Below are 16687 nucleotides of genomic sequence, written 5' to 3'. Positions count from 1 at the left end.
ACAATGAACCTGAAATCTGTGTGTGTTTGGTGTTTATCATGTCTAGAAATTATTTCATGTATGAAGAAATTATGTTTTTGGAGGTTGGTGTGGAAAAACTCTTGAAACCTACAAGCCAGAAAGAACATGGAGTTGTAAGAAACTGAATGTTTTAGAAATCAATAATCATCCAGTTCTGACTGTGATAAAGTTAGAAAATGTAAATCCCTGCATAAACTCCTTAGATACAATAAAAAAAAAACACATTTTCTGACGAAATCTGGATATTGAGGTGATTTTCAAAGCAGCTGCTGTTGAATCTTCATTTACTGCAGACAGGAAGTTTATGCCAGAGGATCAACAGTCTGCCTCTCGCAGGGATCCTGAGGCTGTGTTTACATCCGCTGAAAAATGTCTCCTCTTATCTCCACAAATCATTTCTCCGCTTCCATTTTACTCTGATTCTGTCCTCATGTGACTTTGCTAACAGAAACATAGTTGTTACTTTTAGTATAATGTGGTTTTAGATGTTTTTGGAGGCGAAATTCGAAGAAAACTCCCCGCAAGCGGCGCAAACAGACCGAGAATCTGGCCGCTTTAAAGGCTCCTGGAATGAAGGAAAAGCTTCTCGGACATCAAACATGAGCTCAGTGTGGAGGAGAGAGACTTTTCTACCTGCTTTAGTAACTTTTGTCTTGGAAGATGTTTGTTTTCGGAGTATTTTGAGGCTAAATGTCGGCGGAGAAAACACAAAGTGGAGCCGCTTTTCGAGGCGGCAGCAGAGCAGCGGGCTGAGTTGTCTCTTCACGGTTCTCGTGTGTGTTATAAGTCCCGCCTCCCGCTCTGAGCTCCACAAGTTCCGACGAACAACCCAGACCGACAGACATGGCAGAGGAAGCTCCAGCAGCCGCGCCGGCTAAGGCTCCGGCCAAAGCCCCGAAGAAGAAGTCCGCTCCCCGGCCCAAGAAGGACGGACCCAGCCTCCCTAAACTCATCGTGGCCGCCGTGGCCGAGTCCAAGGAGCGCAAGGGGATGTCCCTGGCGGCCCTCAAGAAGGTGCTGGCCGGGAAAGGAGTGGACGTGAGCAAGGCCAACAAGCGCATCAACACCGCCGTCACCAAGCTGGTCACCAAGGGGACCCTGAGCCAGACTAAGGGCACCGGGGCCTCCGGCTCCTTCAAGCTCGCCAAGGAGGAGTCCAAAGCCGCTAAACCGGCCAAGAAGGTGGTGAAGAAGAAGGCTCCCGTCAAGGCCAAGAAGCCCGCCGCTAAGAAGAGCGCAGCGGCCAAGAAACCCGCCGCAAAGAAACCCGCCGCAGCAGCAGCCAAGAAGTCCCCGAAGAAGGCTCCGGCCAAGAAAGCGGCCAAGAAGCCCGCAAAGAGCCCCAAGAAGGCCGCGGCCAAGAAACCCAAGGCCGCCGCCGTCAAGAAGCCCAAGGCCGCAGCCAAGAAAAGTCCAGCAAAGAAACCTGCAGCCAAGAAGGCCGCAGCGAAGAAGACCAAGAAATAAACACCTGCTTCAGCTTCACACGCATTTCACTCACCAAAGGCTCTTTTAAGAGCCAACACTCATTCTGCTAAAGAGCTCGTCCTTTACTTTTATTTAACACATATTTTACTTCAGCTTTTACACAAATTTATACCTATATAGTTTATTAATATAGCTGCCACAGTTTATACAGTAGTTTAACAGTCATGGGACTTCCACTTCTCACAAAGGATTCACCTCATTTGGCTGGATACCTGTATATGTGGAACACATCAACTTTCACACTTTCAATTCTCATGTAATGTCATTATGCTACATGAGTCTTTGGACTTGCTTATTACTTCACTGTGTGCACAAATTAATACATGGAAAGCCAACAAAAGGTTCACAGTGAATTAGCAAAGTCACTTGACTCGCTTACAACTGATACCCCTCAATTCAAATTTTTAAATACCCATGTCATATATAAAATTAACGTTTTACAAGTAGTAAGTCAGAGAACAGGGAAAACACTCAAAAATACAAATATCAAATGGAACAAAATTTTATATTCAATTCTAAAAGGAGGAGAAATGAGGCCAACACTTGCTTTGAAAAGAACGTTCTCAATCTGTCAGTCTTGTAGGAGGAGCTGCTGAGCTCGGCTCCTCATAGGTCCGCAGCTCGCACATAAAAAGCGACACTCCGCAGCTCGAGCTCACATTCATCTTTGTGTTTCCACATAAGAAGAAAACAACAAAATGAGCGGCAGAGGAAAAGGAGGCAAAGGACTCGGTAAAGGAGGCGCCAAGCGTCACCGTAAAGTTCTCCGTGATAACATCCAGGGAATCACCAAGCCCGCTATCCGCCGTCTGGCTCGCCGCGGGGGAGTCAAGCGGATCTCCGGTCTCATCTACGAGGAGACCCGCGGTGTGCTCAAGGTCTTCCTGGAGAACGTCATCCGTGACGCCGTCACCTACACCGAGCACGCCAAGAGGAAGACCGTCACCGCCATGGACGTGGTGTACGCTCTCAAGAGGCAGGGCCGCACTCTGTACGGCTTCGGGGGTTAAACCGACAACTCTGTTTGCTCACTAAAACAAAAGGCCCTTTTCAGGGCCACCTACTTATCTGTTAATGAGCTCATATTCCTGTGAAGTTTGTCATTGTAAATGTAGTAATATAAGACAAACTCTTACACTCTAAATAAGTGCAATAAAGTTGACTTTTCGTGTAAATAACATTTTCTACAATCATGACTCTTAAAACAGTTCCAAACCATAAAAGTGTTGTATGGTACCTCATCTAATATTAGTGTTAAGGAAATGGCTAATAAATGCAAAGTATCACTAATATTTTTACATTTGCTGTGTAGGTAGATGACATTGTAAACCCATGGTGATCTATTTAAGTAGAAATATATCAAAGTTATCTGAATACACAAAAGTGTTCTTCTGGATATATGATTCTGTCTCTTTCCTCTTAGAGAGGATACATAATGAGAAGATAAAAGCTGAAGTCGTGCTACAATCTTTACTTAATTTGGCATCACCATTAAGGTGGGCCCAGCACAGTACTCTGTTTCTGTTTCACTTGTAACATTTGATAATTTTTTAAATACTCAACCAAATATCTATTCCTCAAGGTAATGACACTGAGGGGTTTTTGTCTGGTTCCAGAATTGGTAAACGGACTTGTGTGTTGCACAGATGTAGCACTAACAGTATGTTCATATGAAAGAGTCACTGTTGTCATACAAGAAAACACAAGGCAAGACTTTGTTCTTGCTTTGCTACAAGTTCAGGTTTACACTGTCACAACGTAGAAAACTTGCCAAAGGATGTTAAAAACAAATGATTGCAAGTTCCTGACAATGAATGTAATTTATGCCTGACTGGAGTGAATTTGTACTATTTGAACTTTTATATTTCTGTCTGAAGAAACCAAAACACGTCTGTCATAAAAAGAATGACGTGTTCATATATCTAGGATCAGGATTAAATTATCTAAAAGCAGTGATGACACGTTTACTTTCGTTTCCCCTTTAGCGGGAGATTTCCCGCCTTTCTTTCTCGATCTATTGTCCGACTGCGCGCAACGTTTGAAAAGCCACGTGGTTTCACTTCAAGCGCCTCATCCAATCACAGCCAGGAGACGCTGCAGCTCAATTTCCATACAGCGTGTATAATAACAGCTGTTCCCTCTTCCGCATCTCATTCGTCACTGTGAGTTTTCAGAGACAATATGCCCGAACCCGCCAAATCCGCGCCCAAGAAGGGCTCCAAGAAAGCGGTCACCAAGACCGCCGGCAAAGGAGGCAAGAAGAAGAGAAGGACCAGGAAGGAGAGCTACGCCATCTACGTCTACAAAGTGCTCAAGCAGGTCCACCCCGATACCGGGATCTCCTCCAAGGCCATGAGCATCATGAACTCCTTCGTCAACGACATCTTTGAGCGCATCGCGTCCGAGGCTTCCCGTCTGGCTCATTACAACAAGCGCTCCACCATCACCTCCAGGGAGATCCAGACCGCCGTGCGCCTCCTGCTGCCCGGTGAGCTGGCCAAGCACGCCGTGTCTGAGGGAACCAAGGCGGTCACCAAGTACACCAGCTCCAAGTAAACAGCTCTGCTGTTGACACACCAACCCAAAGGCTCTTTTAAGAGCCACTCACTACATCTGGAGAGCTTTGGTCTTTCTTCTCTAATCTTTATATGATTGTTGGTCTGTGTGTTAAAACCCTAAACGTACCAACCACCCTTAATTTGATGTATATGGTGATGAAACTAATTTTCTTGTAAGTTGACTTAATTTTCGGTATCCATTTCAAAGAGCAGTTCTAACGATCTCCCAATCAAAGTATACTTCAGTAATGAATTTTTAGGCGTAAACCTGTTTTATTATTCAAGTGTGTGAAGTTCACAAACTTTAATCATGTAATGCTTCGGTTGTGTTGGGTGGTGGAGAGGAAGCGGAAGACTTATTGACAGCCAAAATCTCACAACCATACCGTTACTGTGAAAACCAGTGTTTGTCCTTTTAACAAACAGACTCTTAACGTCACAAAACCGGGTTGAACGGCTGCTGTATTATGAAAAATGAAAATAAGCAGAGTCCAAACAACCCGCAACGTTACTGGAGTTGGGGAGATAAAACATACACGTCCGCTTCCGTCCATGCGTCGACCTCTGGCGCGTTTCTCCCACGCTCTCTACAAAGAAGCAATGGCGCATACTTGTGACATCACTAGCAATAACTTGGGCTGTCTTAAAGAGACACCCCAAAATTACGTCTGTTAAAATCTGCATTAAGTAAATATGTTTTGACAGGAAAAAATATATATTTTCAAAAGTTAAAATTTCTGATGTTTTTTTTTAATTTATTTATTTTTATTTTTTTAAGTGTATTTGTAATAAAAAAACAAAAATAAAACGGTACAGGGAATAAGTTTTCGAGTTTGGCAGAAACTATAACATTATTTCTGGACATTTGTAACTAAGGCTATAAGTGCCGCTATGAACATTAACCCTAGACGAAGAAGGGAGAGCAGGATGCCGTCCTCTTTACCGCTGCCTGAAACCTGTGCCGCTAGGACACGTGACGAGAACAAACGATGAGCTGTGTGTGCTGATACGTTTTGCCCTTTCGTCGATTGCATCTGTTCATGTATTAAACACATTTTAAATTAAACGGAATAAGAGATACTGGTGTGTGCAGAACACTGTAAGCTCGAGAAAGGTTTTTAAAAACCAAAGAGCGGCTCTAAGAATCGAGTCCCGTCGTCCAGGTGTTCTGCAACACCGGACAAGAGCCGTTCAAAAGAATTGGATCGTTTGTGAACATCAAATAACTAGTTATATTATAGTCTGTATATTCAACTGCATGTAATACCTCTCCTTTACTTCGTTTTATTTTGTATGACATATGATTGACTTCCAGTATCTGATTTGATGCTTTTATTTTGATAAGACCACTTCGCTGTTGCAGCTTAACGACAAAAAGAACGGAAGACAAATTGCAACAATGTTGTTAAAATGTATCTTATTTTAACAACATTGTTAAAATAATGTTGCTTTCTGAAAACAATTCAGCTCTCTGAAGCAGCAGCACCAACTCAAACCCCGTACTCACTGTGACAGCCGTCTCTGCCGCTGGTTCCGGTTCCGGTCTGGCTCTGCAGCTCATTTCCACCAGCGAAATGCTGTTTATGTCATTTGATGCAAACTGTATCAAATGTTTGGGGGCTGAGGCAGTCCCACCTCAGCCCCCAAACATTTGATTCTCAAAATTATCCACAGTTAATATTTCTGGCAGGGCCATGCAGAGCCCTTTGGAGGGGCAGGGCCTCAAAGTTAAAAAAGGCCACATTGAACAAGATCATAAAACACCGTACAACAGCATAGCAATAACCCATATTAATCAAGAATTTAATGGGATTCTGCTATATCATTGGCATCATGTGGGGACAATGCAAAGCAAATATAGTCTTTTTTTTTTTTTTTTTTTCTCCGAAGAGTTTTGCGGCTAGTGGCTGGTATTTTTGCGGCAGTAGACAGACAGGAAGGAGGGCGAGGAGAGGGCGGAAGACATGCAGCAAGGGTCTTCTGTCTAAGGCCCCATATTACCTCGGGCCGGCCCTGCACGAACAGCCGCTGCGATGTGCATTTCTGGAATCTACCTGGAATCCCCCGGTGGCCCCTATGTCGGTCCGCCGATGCTTTGGGGACATTTTGATTCCTTTAATTGTGGCATGTTTGGCTTTATGCTGCGGTTTTAATTATTGCTACATTTTCGCTGATGTTTGTCAACTCTAAATGCTCTGGACCGAATCTTCCTTTAACACTTGAGGTTCTGCAATAACTTCTATTTACAGCCGCGAACCTCCAGCCCAGATCCTGTCAGCAGCGACTTTAACCCGCCTGTAGTAACGTTAAGGAGAAGCAGAACGAACAGAGACCAGGTGGTGCCACCAGGTGGTGGTACCAGGTGGTGGTACCAGGTGGTGGTACCAGGTGGTGGTACCAGGTGGTGGTACCAGGTGGTGGTACCAGGTGGTGGTACCAGGGCTTTGAGCTGCATTGCAACTCACGGTGACAGTCGGTACCGTGTCTTATATCAGGATGTCTGATATAAAGACAGATATTCTTCATACCTGTCATTGGGATCGACTCAGACTGCCTGTAGCGATCCGGGTGTTTGGCGGAATGATTAAGAGTTGCACTTGTTTTATTACTTAAAAAAAAAATAAAGCATCATCCAACATGTCTTAGGAAGTGAAGTGAGCTGCAGGGGGGATCAGTGCAGGGATGGCATTTGGATGTTTAAGCAGCAGCAAGTATTCAGTACATGTTACCTTCTTACAATAAAACAATGTGTCAAACCTCCCTTCAGTCTGGTGGTTCATTTGAAAGATAGGATCTGCTTTAAATGTCAGCTGACTTCATTCAGATGTTTTTCATCCTCCTCTATAAGGAAGGGAAGGAGAGAGTTTTCCAAGAATAGCAGATTTTCTCTTATTCCCATATTCGCAAAATAAATAAAATGATCTAAATATTCTCTGATACGTACACAAGTTTTTGCTTCTCTATGTGGGAATATTTCGACTTATATCAAGATAACAATTTAACATTAATATTAAAATACTAACATATGTTATAATTATATATTAATATATTTTTGGCCTTGTAAGAGTGATTTGTAACCGAACTATGTACTACAACACAAGATGCCCTGCATGAATCTTTTACTATTTGTAATTTGTGTACTGTAGTCCAATTTCTCTCGCATTAACGCTGCAGTATTAAATCCATTGAGCCTCACAATGAAAGTCATGGAAACGACGTTAGCGTCGGCAACCCTATAAATGACGCCGACCTTCTGAATTCTTTCCCTTTGCTACGGGACTTTTGAAGGAGACGCCTGAAAGAGCATAACGCCCCGGAAGGTTTGAACCTGTGGAGAAGTCTACTGTGCAAAACTTGATCAAAAAGCACTTGCTGAATTTCGCACTTGCTGAAGAAGCCGAAAACCCACGAAAGATGGATCCTGGCCAGGAGAAGGACCAGCAGGGTGGTCAGCTGGAAGGTCAATATCATTCTTCTACTATTTTTAATAAACAAAAACAAGTTATTACTAAAATAATAATGAATTGTTTAGTTTATTTTGTGTTTGTGTGCGTTTTTTTAAAAGAAATACTGCCTGCTTTAAAAAACAAAACAAAAACAAAAAACAAGTAGCATTCTTGCTAGCATAGATATTTCTTAAATAATGAGTTTTTTTCTTGACTGAATTTCCAGGAAATGTAGTGATTTAAGAAACATATGTATTTCACATAATTATAGTCAAATTATTTAAATTAATGTCAAATTCTTGAAAAATGTGCTTGTTCGTGACCGTTAGTTTTTGAAAAATACTCTGATAAACAGTTTCCATGGATACGCTAAATAAAATGTTACTTTAAAAAAAACATTTAACAACATGTATTTTCCACTTTGATAGCCTGTAATTTAATTGTTTAGTTTTATAATTTTTTTAAAGAAAGGAACGTGTAGACCTGTTTTTGTTTTGTATTTTTTAGCATATGTTAAAACCTGCATATTGATTTAAACAAAGGTGCTGTATGTACTGAGAGTATCAGGTTTAATGACTTTGTCCAATGCTTTATTAACGCTAGTGTCTGAGAATAACTGTTAATGCTGAGTTGAAAAGAAAGAAGGAAAAACGGTTAAATTTCTGTCCAGTTGTTGGAAAATTAGCTTGTTTTTGACCGTTATTTTTTTTTTTAAATGCCGTGATACACACTCGGTATCCATGGATACGCCGAATGAAAGGCGTGAAATTACTTTTAAAAAACATTTTTAAAAACGTATTTTCCCAATGACAACCTATTATTTAACTGTTTAGTTTTATTATTTTTTTCAAGATAGAGACATGTTGATCTGTGGGTTATTTTTTTTAGCATAGCCAGGAATGCTAACATGGGTGAATTGATTTGAAAAAGCTCAAACGGTGCTATTTAATCTGACTATCAGGTTTGATGACTTTGTAGTCCAATGCTTCGAAAAATACTTGACTTCTTTGAAACATATAGCTCTAATGGCTCTTTTTTGCATTTGTGGGATGAAACTAATTTGTGAGTTAATTTAAATGGTTTTGTGACTTATGTGTTAGCTTATTGAAATCTGTGGATAGATGTCTGGGATGTTAGCACTAGTGTTTGAGAAAAATTGTTATGGTGGTTTGAGAAAAAAACCCAAAACAAAACGGGAAAACTAGCTTGTTCTTGACTGTTATTTTTTTAAAATGCCCTGACAAAACATAATTGGTTTCCATGGCAATGACATCTGACTTGTAGAGGTTTATTAGGACACTCAAAGAGGCTTTCCATAAAATCAGTAATTTCCATTGATGCACATGTTCACACACTGATGATGATAAGCTAGTGGATTGTAGCCACAGCTGTTATATCAAGCCATTGGCCCTTCTGGCCAACACCAGCAGGAAAGGTGGGAGAAGAGTCTTGACCAGGACACAACGACAGAGGCTGGCCGTTGCAGGGCAAACTCCTACCACTGTCACCCCAGTAATAAGCTTTATATGTGTGTGTGTGCGCACGTGTGTGTCTGTGTCGTAGTGATCATCAATCAAATCTGATTTTCAAATACAAAATAATGATTTCTTTGTGAAAATTAGCTTTTATGACTTTGGTGTTTAATTCTTGGCAAGCTGGATGGTTCTTTGTCCATTTTTTTTGAAAAATGCCTAAACATATTTAGTTTATTTTAAATTTTGGAAAATGTCAGTAATGCTGACTGTAGTTGTTTTGGTTTGAAAGAAGTTTTGGAACCAGCTTTTTGAAAAATGTGGTATATGTTGTCTCCATGGATACATCAATTAAATGACAACACACAACTTTATTCTTAGAAAATTTATTAAAGAACAATCAATGTGTGCCTGTTGATTTAACAAAGTAACTAAATTAATGAAGTCTCAAATGGACAGAGAAGAGGAACCAATACCCTCAACATCTGGAATTGGATCTGATGGAATTAGAGGAAGAGAGAGTTCCAGACAAGAGTGGTTTAGACCTCACTACGACTTGTCAAGTGATGACTCTGGTTAGATTGGGATCTTGAAAAACTAAGACCTACCAGAGAAGACCCATTAGGATACTGGAATTTCTATGTATTTTTTGTTAAAGCCAATGGCTTTCTAGCAGGACCGAGGATGCCTTAGGTAGCGACTTGCACCAGGGCTTTTCTTTATCCCGCTGCTAGATGTTTCATTTTAGGTGTTAAGGATTCTAGCAGGACAGGCAATGCTGACATTTTTGCTGTTAATGAATGTATGACTAAATGCTGGAGGATGCTAATTTAAATTTCTGAGGAACAAGACCATACTGCTAAACAAAAAACACTAAACGTAGTCGGACATGGACGGTGCATAAAAGATAAACGCTAAAAGGAATAAGACAACGCTACAAGATTAATATTAAAATAAAACAGTCTTTCTGGGTAAAAATCAAACCTCAAAACTATAAAGACAACGCGGCTCAGGACACTGGAATCAATACGACTGAGACAACACTGCTGCAAATTAAACTCTAAAATTTAAACAATATTTCTGACAGTTCTAATTTTTAAGACATACAAACATACAAATGGAGACACATTATAATCGGTTGAGCTCTGGTGTAAACGGATTGAAACAGTGGTTTTAAAGTTACAATCATTCTGGTCTGGACTTTATAAAAACCACAGAGAGGGAAACGTTTTTAAGTATGAAATAACAACGGCAGCGACAGTAAAAACGGAAGTTAATTCAAACGTTCAACGATGAAAGAGGAAGAGAGAAATAGGCAGGACCTTTGGACCCGGATATGAACTGTTGATCCACGGATCAATCATTTGGTGGCTGGATTCCAAAACCCTCAACACCACATGTTAAAATGAGCAAGGCATTTAAACTCAGGTGATAATGGTTTTAAAAGTAGGTAAAACTTAAATCTCTTAAGACTGAGAAGAGACAACGCTTTTCTGGACAAATTCATTTCTCTAAGGATGGAGACAACACTTCTGAAGTAGTGAGAAATATTCATCTTTCAGGACTAATATGATGTCACGGTGGACAAATTAAAATGTAGAAGAATTTAAACATCCCGCGGAGTACAAATTAAAATCTTTAAGGATAAAAGAAAAAGACAGGAATAAATGCCAAGTGCTTAATAGCGGTTTCTTTGAGTCAATATTTCTCATTAATTCAGTTCTCACCTGGTCCTTCATTAATCCAGTCTCCCAGTTTGAATCTTTCAGGTTTTAGCTGGTTCTCCATGTGGTTCCTGTCCTCCTGGTTCCTGCTTGTAAGTTTTTGCATTTCACAACATGTAATACTGCTTGGCTCCTGCTGGCACTGGGGACCATCAGCTTTACTAAATAAACATAGAAAGAAATTCACTATTAGTAGAAAGCGTTCCTCCATATAGAGGTCAAATTTACACTAAGTAGGGAAAGTTTTCCTGATAATATTTTGTATTAGAGACCAAATTAAAGTATCAAGCCAATAAGAAATTAGAAGACAGAGGAGAAGATAGAGAAAATTTATGATTGAGGGATTTAATTAAGAGCTTTTATCCAGAGGGAAACTTTATGAGATTAAAATAAACTTTTAATCTCATAAAACAAATAGTTTCTATGGCCATATTTATGTGTTGCAACACAGAAAGATCACAAAAAGAGAATAGACATTAAAAAATACAGACACTAGTCTCTGATCCAAGGTCCAAACGTCTCAGATCTCTGATGTTCTGATCATCCCAGGTTGGATCTCCTGAGCCTGGAATCCTCCACCTTCAACACCGTCAGTCAGGTGGAGGAAGATAAGAGAACCCAGTTGACGAAAAAAAGTAAGAACATTTCTATCTACTCAACATAACTAAACATTTCAGATGGAGCTGCGTAGAGTTGAGCTGAAAGTTCCAAACTGGTTCTGTCTGCTGTCCATGATTATTTTCCTCTTTAACTCTCCTGTCTTTTCTCTTGATTTCATTTCTCTGTCAACTCATGTCACATGACTTGAGTTGACCAACAAATAAAGCAGAAGACCTGCTCCACCTGCTGTTCTACTGGTTGGAAGAGATTGTGGAAAAGGTGAGGACAAGATGATTACTTGATCAGAAAGTCTCCTTCAGTCATCTGTTATTTAGACTGAATGTGTTGATTCTCCAGCATCAGCGAGAAAAGACAACAACTCTTGACCTATGAGGAGAGAGAAGACACAGAGGACTGAGGAGACAAAGAAAATCCTGCTGGGAATCCATGAAAAATGTTTCCTGATGGAACAGGGGGACAGCTGAGGACAGGACAGCATGAAGAGACAGAGATCATGTGAAGTAGGTCCTTCAATAACAAACCAAGTGTTGCCACTGAATCTTATGTTGAAAATTCACCTGTTTATGAATCAGACACTGAATATTAAAGAATTATAGAAACGTTATAGAAAACCCAGATTCAGATTCTTCAGATCAATAATGTCTCTGATCATCCCAGGTTGGATCTTCTGAACCTGGAATCCTCCACCTTCAACACCATCAGGCAGGTGGAGGAAGATAAGAGAACCCAGTTAACGAAAAATGTAAGAACATTTACTTTTACACAATAAAAGGTTTTCAATATGCATGAAGTTGAGTCAACACTTGAATCTGATTTCTGCTTTCTGCTGTATTTCTCCTCTCTGACCCTTTTGTTTTGTCTGATTTTTTTCATTGAGTTCTTTCATAACAGCAGAGCTTTGATGAGCTTTGTACTGATGGAAGGAGGATCAGGAATAGAGCAGAGAACCTGCTGATCTACTGGTTCTAGTAGGTTTTATAAACGGTGAGGTCATGATTATGACTTGATCAGACTGATTCAATCATCTTGTATTTAGACCGAAATTAAGGAATGTGTGTCTGATCATGTGTTGGTTCACTAGCATGACTGAAACAAGTCAACAGCACTGGACAAATGAGGAGAGAGACGACACAGAGGACTGAGGAGACAGAAAATCCTGCTGGAAATCCAGAGACGTTTCCTGATGCGTCAGGGGGACAGTTGAGGACAGGACAGAATAAAGAGACAGAGATCATGTGAAGTGGATCCTCATCAGCTTAGAATCCTCCACCTTCAACACCATCAGGCAGGTGGAGGAAGATAAGAGAACCCAGTTGATGAAAAAAGTAAGAACATTTCTATCTACTCAACATAACTAAACATTTCAGATGGAGCTGCGTAGAGTTGAGCTGAAAGTTCCAAACTGGTTCTGTCTGCTGTCCATGATTATTTTCCTCTTTAACTCTCGTCTTTTCTCTTGATTTCATTTCTCTGTCAAATCATGTCACATGACTTGAGTTGACCAACAAATAAAGCAGAAGACCTGCTCCACCTGCTGTTCTACTGGTTGGAAGAGATTGTGGAAAAGGTGAGGACAAGATGATTACTTGATCAGAAAGTCTCCTTCAATCATCTGTTATTTAGACTGAATGTGTGTCTGATTATGTGTTGATTCTCCAGCATCAGCGAGACAAGACAACAACTCTTGACCTATGAGGAGAGAGAAGACGCAGAGGACTGAGGAGACAGAAAATCCTGCTGGAAATCCATCAAAAATGTTTCCTGATGGACCAGGGGGACAGCTGAGGACAGGACAGCATAAAGAGACAGAGATCATGTGAAGTAGGTCCTTCAATAACAAACCAAGTGTTGCCAATTATGTTAATTTAGTTACTATTTTGTGCAGTTAAAACAAGTGAATGTAGGGTAAGAATCAACAGTAGCCAGCAGACAAATAAGTAAAACCCTGATTCCAGTGATTTGCAGTATTACCTGTGCTAAACAAAAAACAAGATTAAAATATTAATGTTTATTTATGACTGTAAAACATCCATTTGATAACACGCTCTTTTTAGCATCAGTAAGTGATGGATGTCCTAAATGTTTTCTAGATTCAAGGATGACCTTTCAACCCTGGATTTCATTTCTGCTTTGGAGCTTCAAGTGTGGAAAAGTTGATGTGAGAGGAAATCTTTGAGGTTCGGCTCAGTGAAAAGGGCAGCACCAGACGACAAGAAGAAACCAGACTGCTAGGATTCTCCTTGAGACGGACCAAACCTCGCTTTCCTGTTCAAACACTGACAAAATACCAAAGCCCAAGACAAACCATCAGTTTCTAAAAAGACATGGACTTGGGGATGCAAAACTCTTTGGACTTTACTGAGTTCAAATAAAGAATCACAAAACACAAATGTGGATGTTAACTTGTGAAAGCTGCTCTGTCAAAGTTCTGACTCTGCTGCGTTGGGGTTGTTATATTTATATTTCTACATTCAACTGTCACTACCAGCTGCTATGACTATTGTTGAAAACTGTTGTAATGCTTAATTGTATTTATGTATAAATATTAGAAATTAACATTTTTATGTCATCAGAAACTGTTACAATAAAAAGTGGCATACTATTAACACATTGCTGAGTTTTTTTTTTGTTTTTTTTTTTTTGACAAATTATGTTTTAAAGCTGCCAAACAGGCAACAAATGAACCAGATATTAATTAAACAAATGAGAAAAACAACAAAAAATCTTGTTAGATAGGTGGTACATGATATCTGGTTTACCAGATGAACAGTGAGACTGTTTAGCAGGTCTGATGGTATTTGTAGTCCATCTTTCCTTGCTTTCATCAACGTCACATTGCAGCAAACCCATGAACACAAACCGCACTAGACGTGTCTCTCCTTCAGATCATTCATCAGATCATCCAGAACTGGGACTAACAACAAACCAAAATTAGAACAAATGAAGAAAAACTTCAGCAGAAAAGACACAAACAGTCTAGAATGACATCATTGGTTTCCATAAAATTGATAACTTTTTAAATTTGCTCTTTAAAGAGCAACGGCTCATTTGAACATTGTGAACTGTTGACAAGAAATCCAAAACTTCTGCATGACTGCAGCCGTCATGAAAGTACGTCTTAATCAGATCCTCTTCTGAGAGCGAGTCCAGCACCGACCCTGTAAAACAAAATAGAGCAGAATAGAAATTCTTTTACTGTCCAACAATGGAGAAATTCAGCTGCTAAACTAACAATGTGACACCATTGAAGCAGTTCGGTTCACATAAAGATAGAAGATAAAATATGTAAAAACAGAGTAAAATGCTGTAAAGGCAAAAATTCAATGCAAGTACTGTGGAGTTATTAAAAGTAGCATATAAATAGTGTACTGAAAAGTAATGTACAGTAAAGTATGTTAATAGAAAAATATTCAAGAATCAGAATTGGAACAGCATATTTACTGATAACTAGCTGGTATTTCCATCTATGGCTTGTTGAACCAAGAGAACTTCAAGATTATTTACTGATGTCTTCACTTTGTGCCAAGAACTGAAGTTTTCCCACATGAAAAGCAGAACACTTGAACCGTCCCCAGATTTTGACCACAGAAGTTGTAAAACATGAAACATGGCCACCTAAAAAAATAAAAATAAATAAAATAGAGGCACAGTTGAAACTAGATATTTATAACCAAGAAAAAGATACAAACATCTCTCTGTCTGTATAGATAGATTGACATCTATCTATCCAGTAGGGGCGCCACCATGAAACTTGGGCCCCATAACAAAAAATTGATTTTGGCCCCCCTGCTGTTACAATTTCTTGAGTCTATTTGACCAATATCTCCTCCACTTCCTCCCTGACCTTCTACTGAGGGCTAAAGATTGTGATTGACAGGCTAAAACCCGCCTCAGACCAAAAAAAAATTTACATGAATCAATACTGATTCATAAGCTTTCATTCAATATGAAATCAAACCAAATATACATGCAGATCCACATTCAAATGATGGTTGAATCAACATTGATATATAGTGTCAGTAATGGTTGGAACCCCGACATTGATTCAACATGCAAGTCACCGAACACTTTCAATATCGTTTCAATGTCAGGCTTCAATGTAGATTCATACCAAAAGTTCATATGCTGTGTGCAACATCAACTTCTTTACCTTGGATAAAAATCTAATTAAAACAATGTGAATTTAAACTCTTTGAAGTTGTCTATTCTGGAAAAAAATAAAATAAAATACCACTAGATGGTAGTGACCATCAGGCAGAAATAATCTTGCTTCTTGATTTGCACAGATTGGCCCCTTAGTCCCATCGGTGGTTTTTAAGTAAGACTGGTCAAGATGTAGAACTGAGCACAATCTTAACAGTTTGAGGATTTTATCCATGAACATAGAACTTCTGGGGTAAAATGTATATACACATAATTCTGGTTGTAATAAAGTTTAATTTTTTAGTTCATTCTGGAGGAAAAAGCTGTTAAAGTGGTAAAATATTTTTGCAGTAAATGCAAATCATTACAGAAGCAGAGGAACATACTCTACTTGCAACATAACCCCGACAGCAAACAACAGGAAGTAGCAAGATAAGGAGCAAACCAAAAACATCGGCAACCACTTGAAGGTACGATGTTTCTCACAAAAATCTATAATACCTTCTACCGTTGAATTTAACAGGAATAAAAGCTCATTAACAGATAAGTAGGTGGCCCTGAAAAGGGCCGTTTGTTTTAGTGAGCAGACAGAGTTGTCGGTTTAACCTCCGAAGCCGTACAGAGTGCGGCCCTGCCTCTTGAGAGCGTACACCACGTCCATGGCGGTGACGGTCTTCCTCTTGGCGTGCTCGGTGTAGGTGACGGCGTCACGGATGACGTTCTCCAGGAAGACCTTGAGCACACCGCGGGTCTCCTCGTAGATGAGACCGGAGATCCGCTTGACTCCCCCGCGGCGAGCCAGACGGCGGATAGCGGGCTTGGTGATTCCCTGGATGTTATCACGGAGAACTTTACGGTGACGCTTGGCGCCTCCTTTACCGAGTCCTTTGCCTCCTTTTCCTCTGCCGCTCATTTTGTTATTTTCTTCTTCTGTGGAAACACAAAGATGAATGTGAGCTCGAGCTGCGGAGTGTCGCTTTTTATGTGCGAGCTGCGGACCTATGAGGAGCCGAGCTCAGCAGCTCCTCCTACAAGACTGACAGATTGAGAACGTTCTTTTCAAAGCAAGTGTTGGCCTCATTTCTCCTCCTTTTAGAATTGAATATAAAATTTTGTTCCATTTGATATTTGTATTTTTGAGTGTTTTCCCTGTTCTCTGACTTACTACTTGTAAAACGTTAATTTTATATATGACATGGGTATTTAAAAATTTG

General features: G+C 40.1%; 4 protein-coding genes and 1 long non-coding RNA gene across 9 annotated transcripts; 4 read left to right on the top strand and 1 right to left on the bottom strand.

Moving 5' to 3' along the window:
• Window positions 1–826: 826 nt before the first annotated feature.
• On the top strand, window positions 827–1524 carry LOC122820742 (histone H1-like). The gene has a single exon (XM_044098326.1). The coding sequence runs from the start codon at window positions 865–867 to the stop codon at window positions 1486–1488; it is 624 nt and encodes a 207-aa protein (XP_043954261.1). The 5' UTR covers window positions 827–864; the 3' UTR covers window positions 1489–1524.
• Window positions 1525–2189: 665 nt separating this feature from the next.
• On the top strand, window positions 2190–2797 carry LOC122820753 (histone H4). Its single transcript, XM_044098338.1, has one exon. The coding sequence runs from the start codon at window positions 2208–2210 to the stop codon at window positions 2517–2519; it is 312 nt and encodes a 103-aa protein (XP_043954273.1). The 5' UTR covers window positions 2190–2207; the 3' UTR covers window positions 2520–2797.
• Window positions 2798–3681: 884 nt separating this feature from the next.
• On the top strand, window positions 3682–4311 carry LOC122820749 (histone H2B 1/2-like). Its single transcript, XM_044098333.1, has one exon. It carries the CDS (start codon window positions 3691–3693, stop codon window positions 4063–4065), a length of 375 nt encoding a protein of 124 aa, XP_043954268.1. The 5' UTR covers window positions 3682–3690; the 3' UTR covers window positions 4066–4311.
• Window positions 4312–11212: 6901 nt separating this feature from the next.
• On the top strand, window positions 11213–13906 carry LOC122820755. 5 transcript variants are annotated; one of them, XR_006368853.1, is made up of 8 exons: window positions 11213–11588; window positions 11667–11830; window positions 11988–12072; window positions 12225–12314; window positions 12412–12655; window positions 12828–12897; window positions 12990–13151; window positions 13421–13906. It is a non-coding gene; the product is annotated as an uncharacterized LOC122820755 (long non-coding RNA). The 5 variants fall into 5 exon arrangements; XR_006368852.1 differs by having other exon boundaries at window positions 12222–12314; XR_006368851.1 differs by having other exon boundaries at window positions 12208–12314.
• Window positions 13907–14082: 176 nt separating this feature from the next.
• On the bottom strand, window positions 14083–16404 carry LOC122820743 (histone H4-like). The gene is made up of 2 exons (XM_044098327.1): window positions 16080–16404; window positions 14083–14488 (listed from the first exon to the last, which is right to left on the bottom strand). The coding sequence occupies exons 1-2, from the start codon at window positions 16384–16386 to the stop codon at window positions 14307–14309; spliced, it is 489 nt and encodes a 162-aa protein (XP_043954262.1). The 5' UTR covers window positions 16387–16404; the 3' UTR covers window positions 14083–14306.
• Window positions 16405–16687: the final 283 nt, after the last annotated feature.

Source organism: Gambusia affinis, linkage group LG18 (genome assembly GCF_019740435.1).
Source record: "Gambusia affinis linkage group LG18, SWU_Gaff_1.0, whole genome shotgun sequence".
Classification (NCBI taxonomy): Eukaryota; Metazoa; Chordata; class Actinopteri; order Cyprinodontiformes; family Poeciliidae; genus Gambusia; species Gambusia affinis.
Note: the sequence above shows the minus strand (reverse complement) of the source record. Positions and strands in the feature narration are given on the sequence as shown.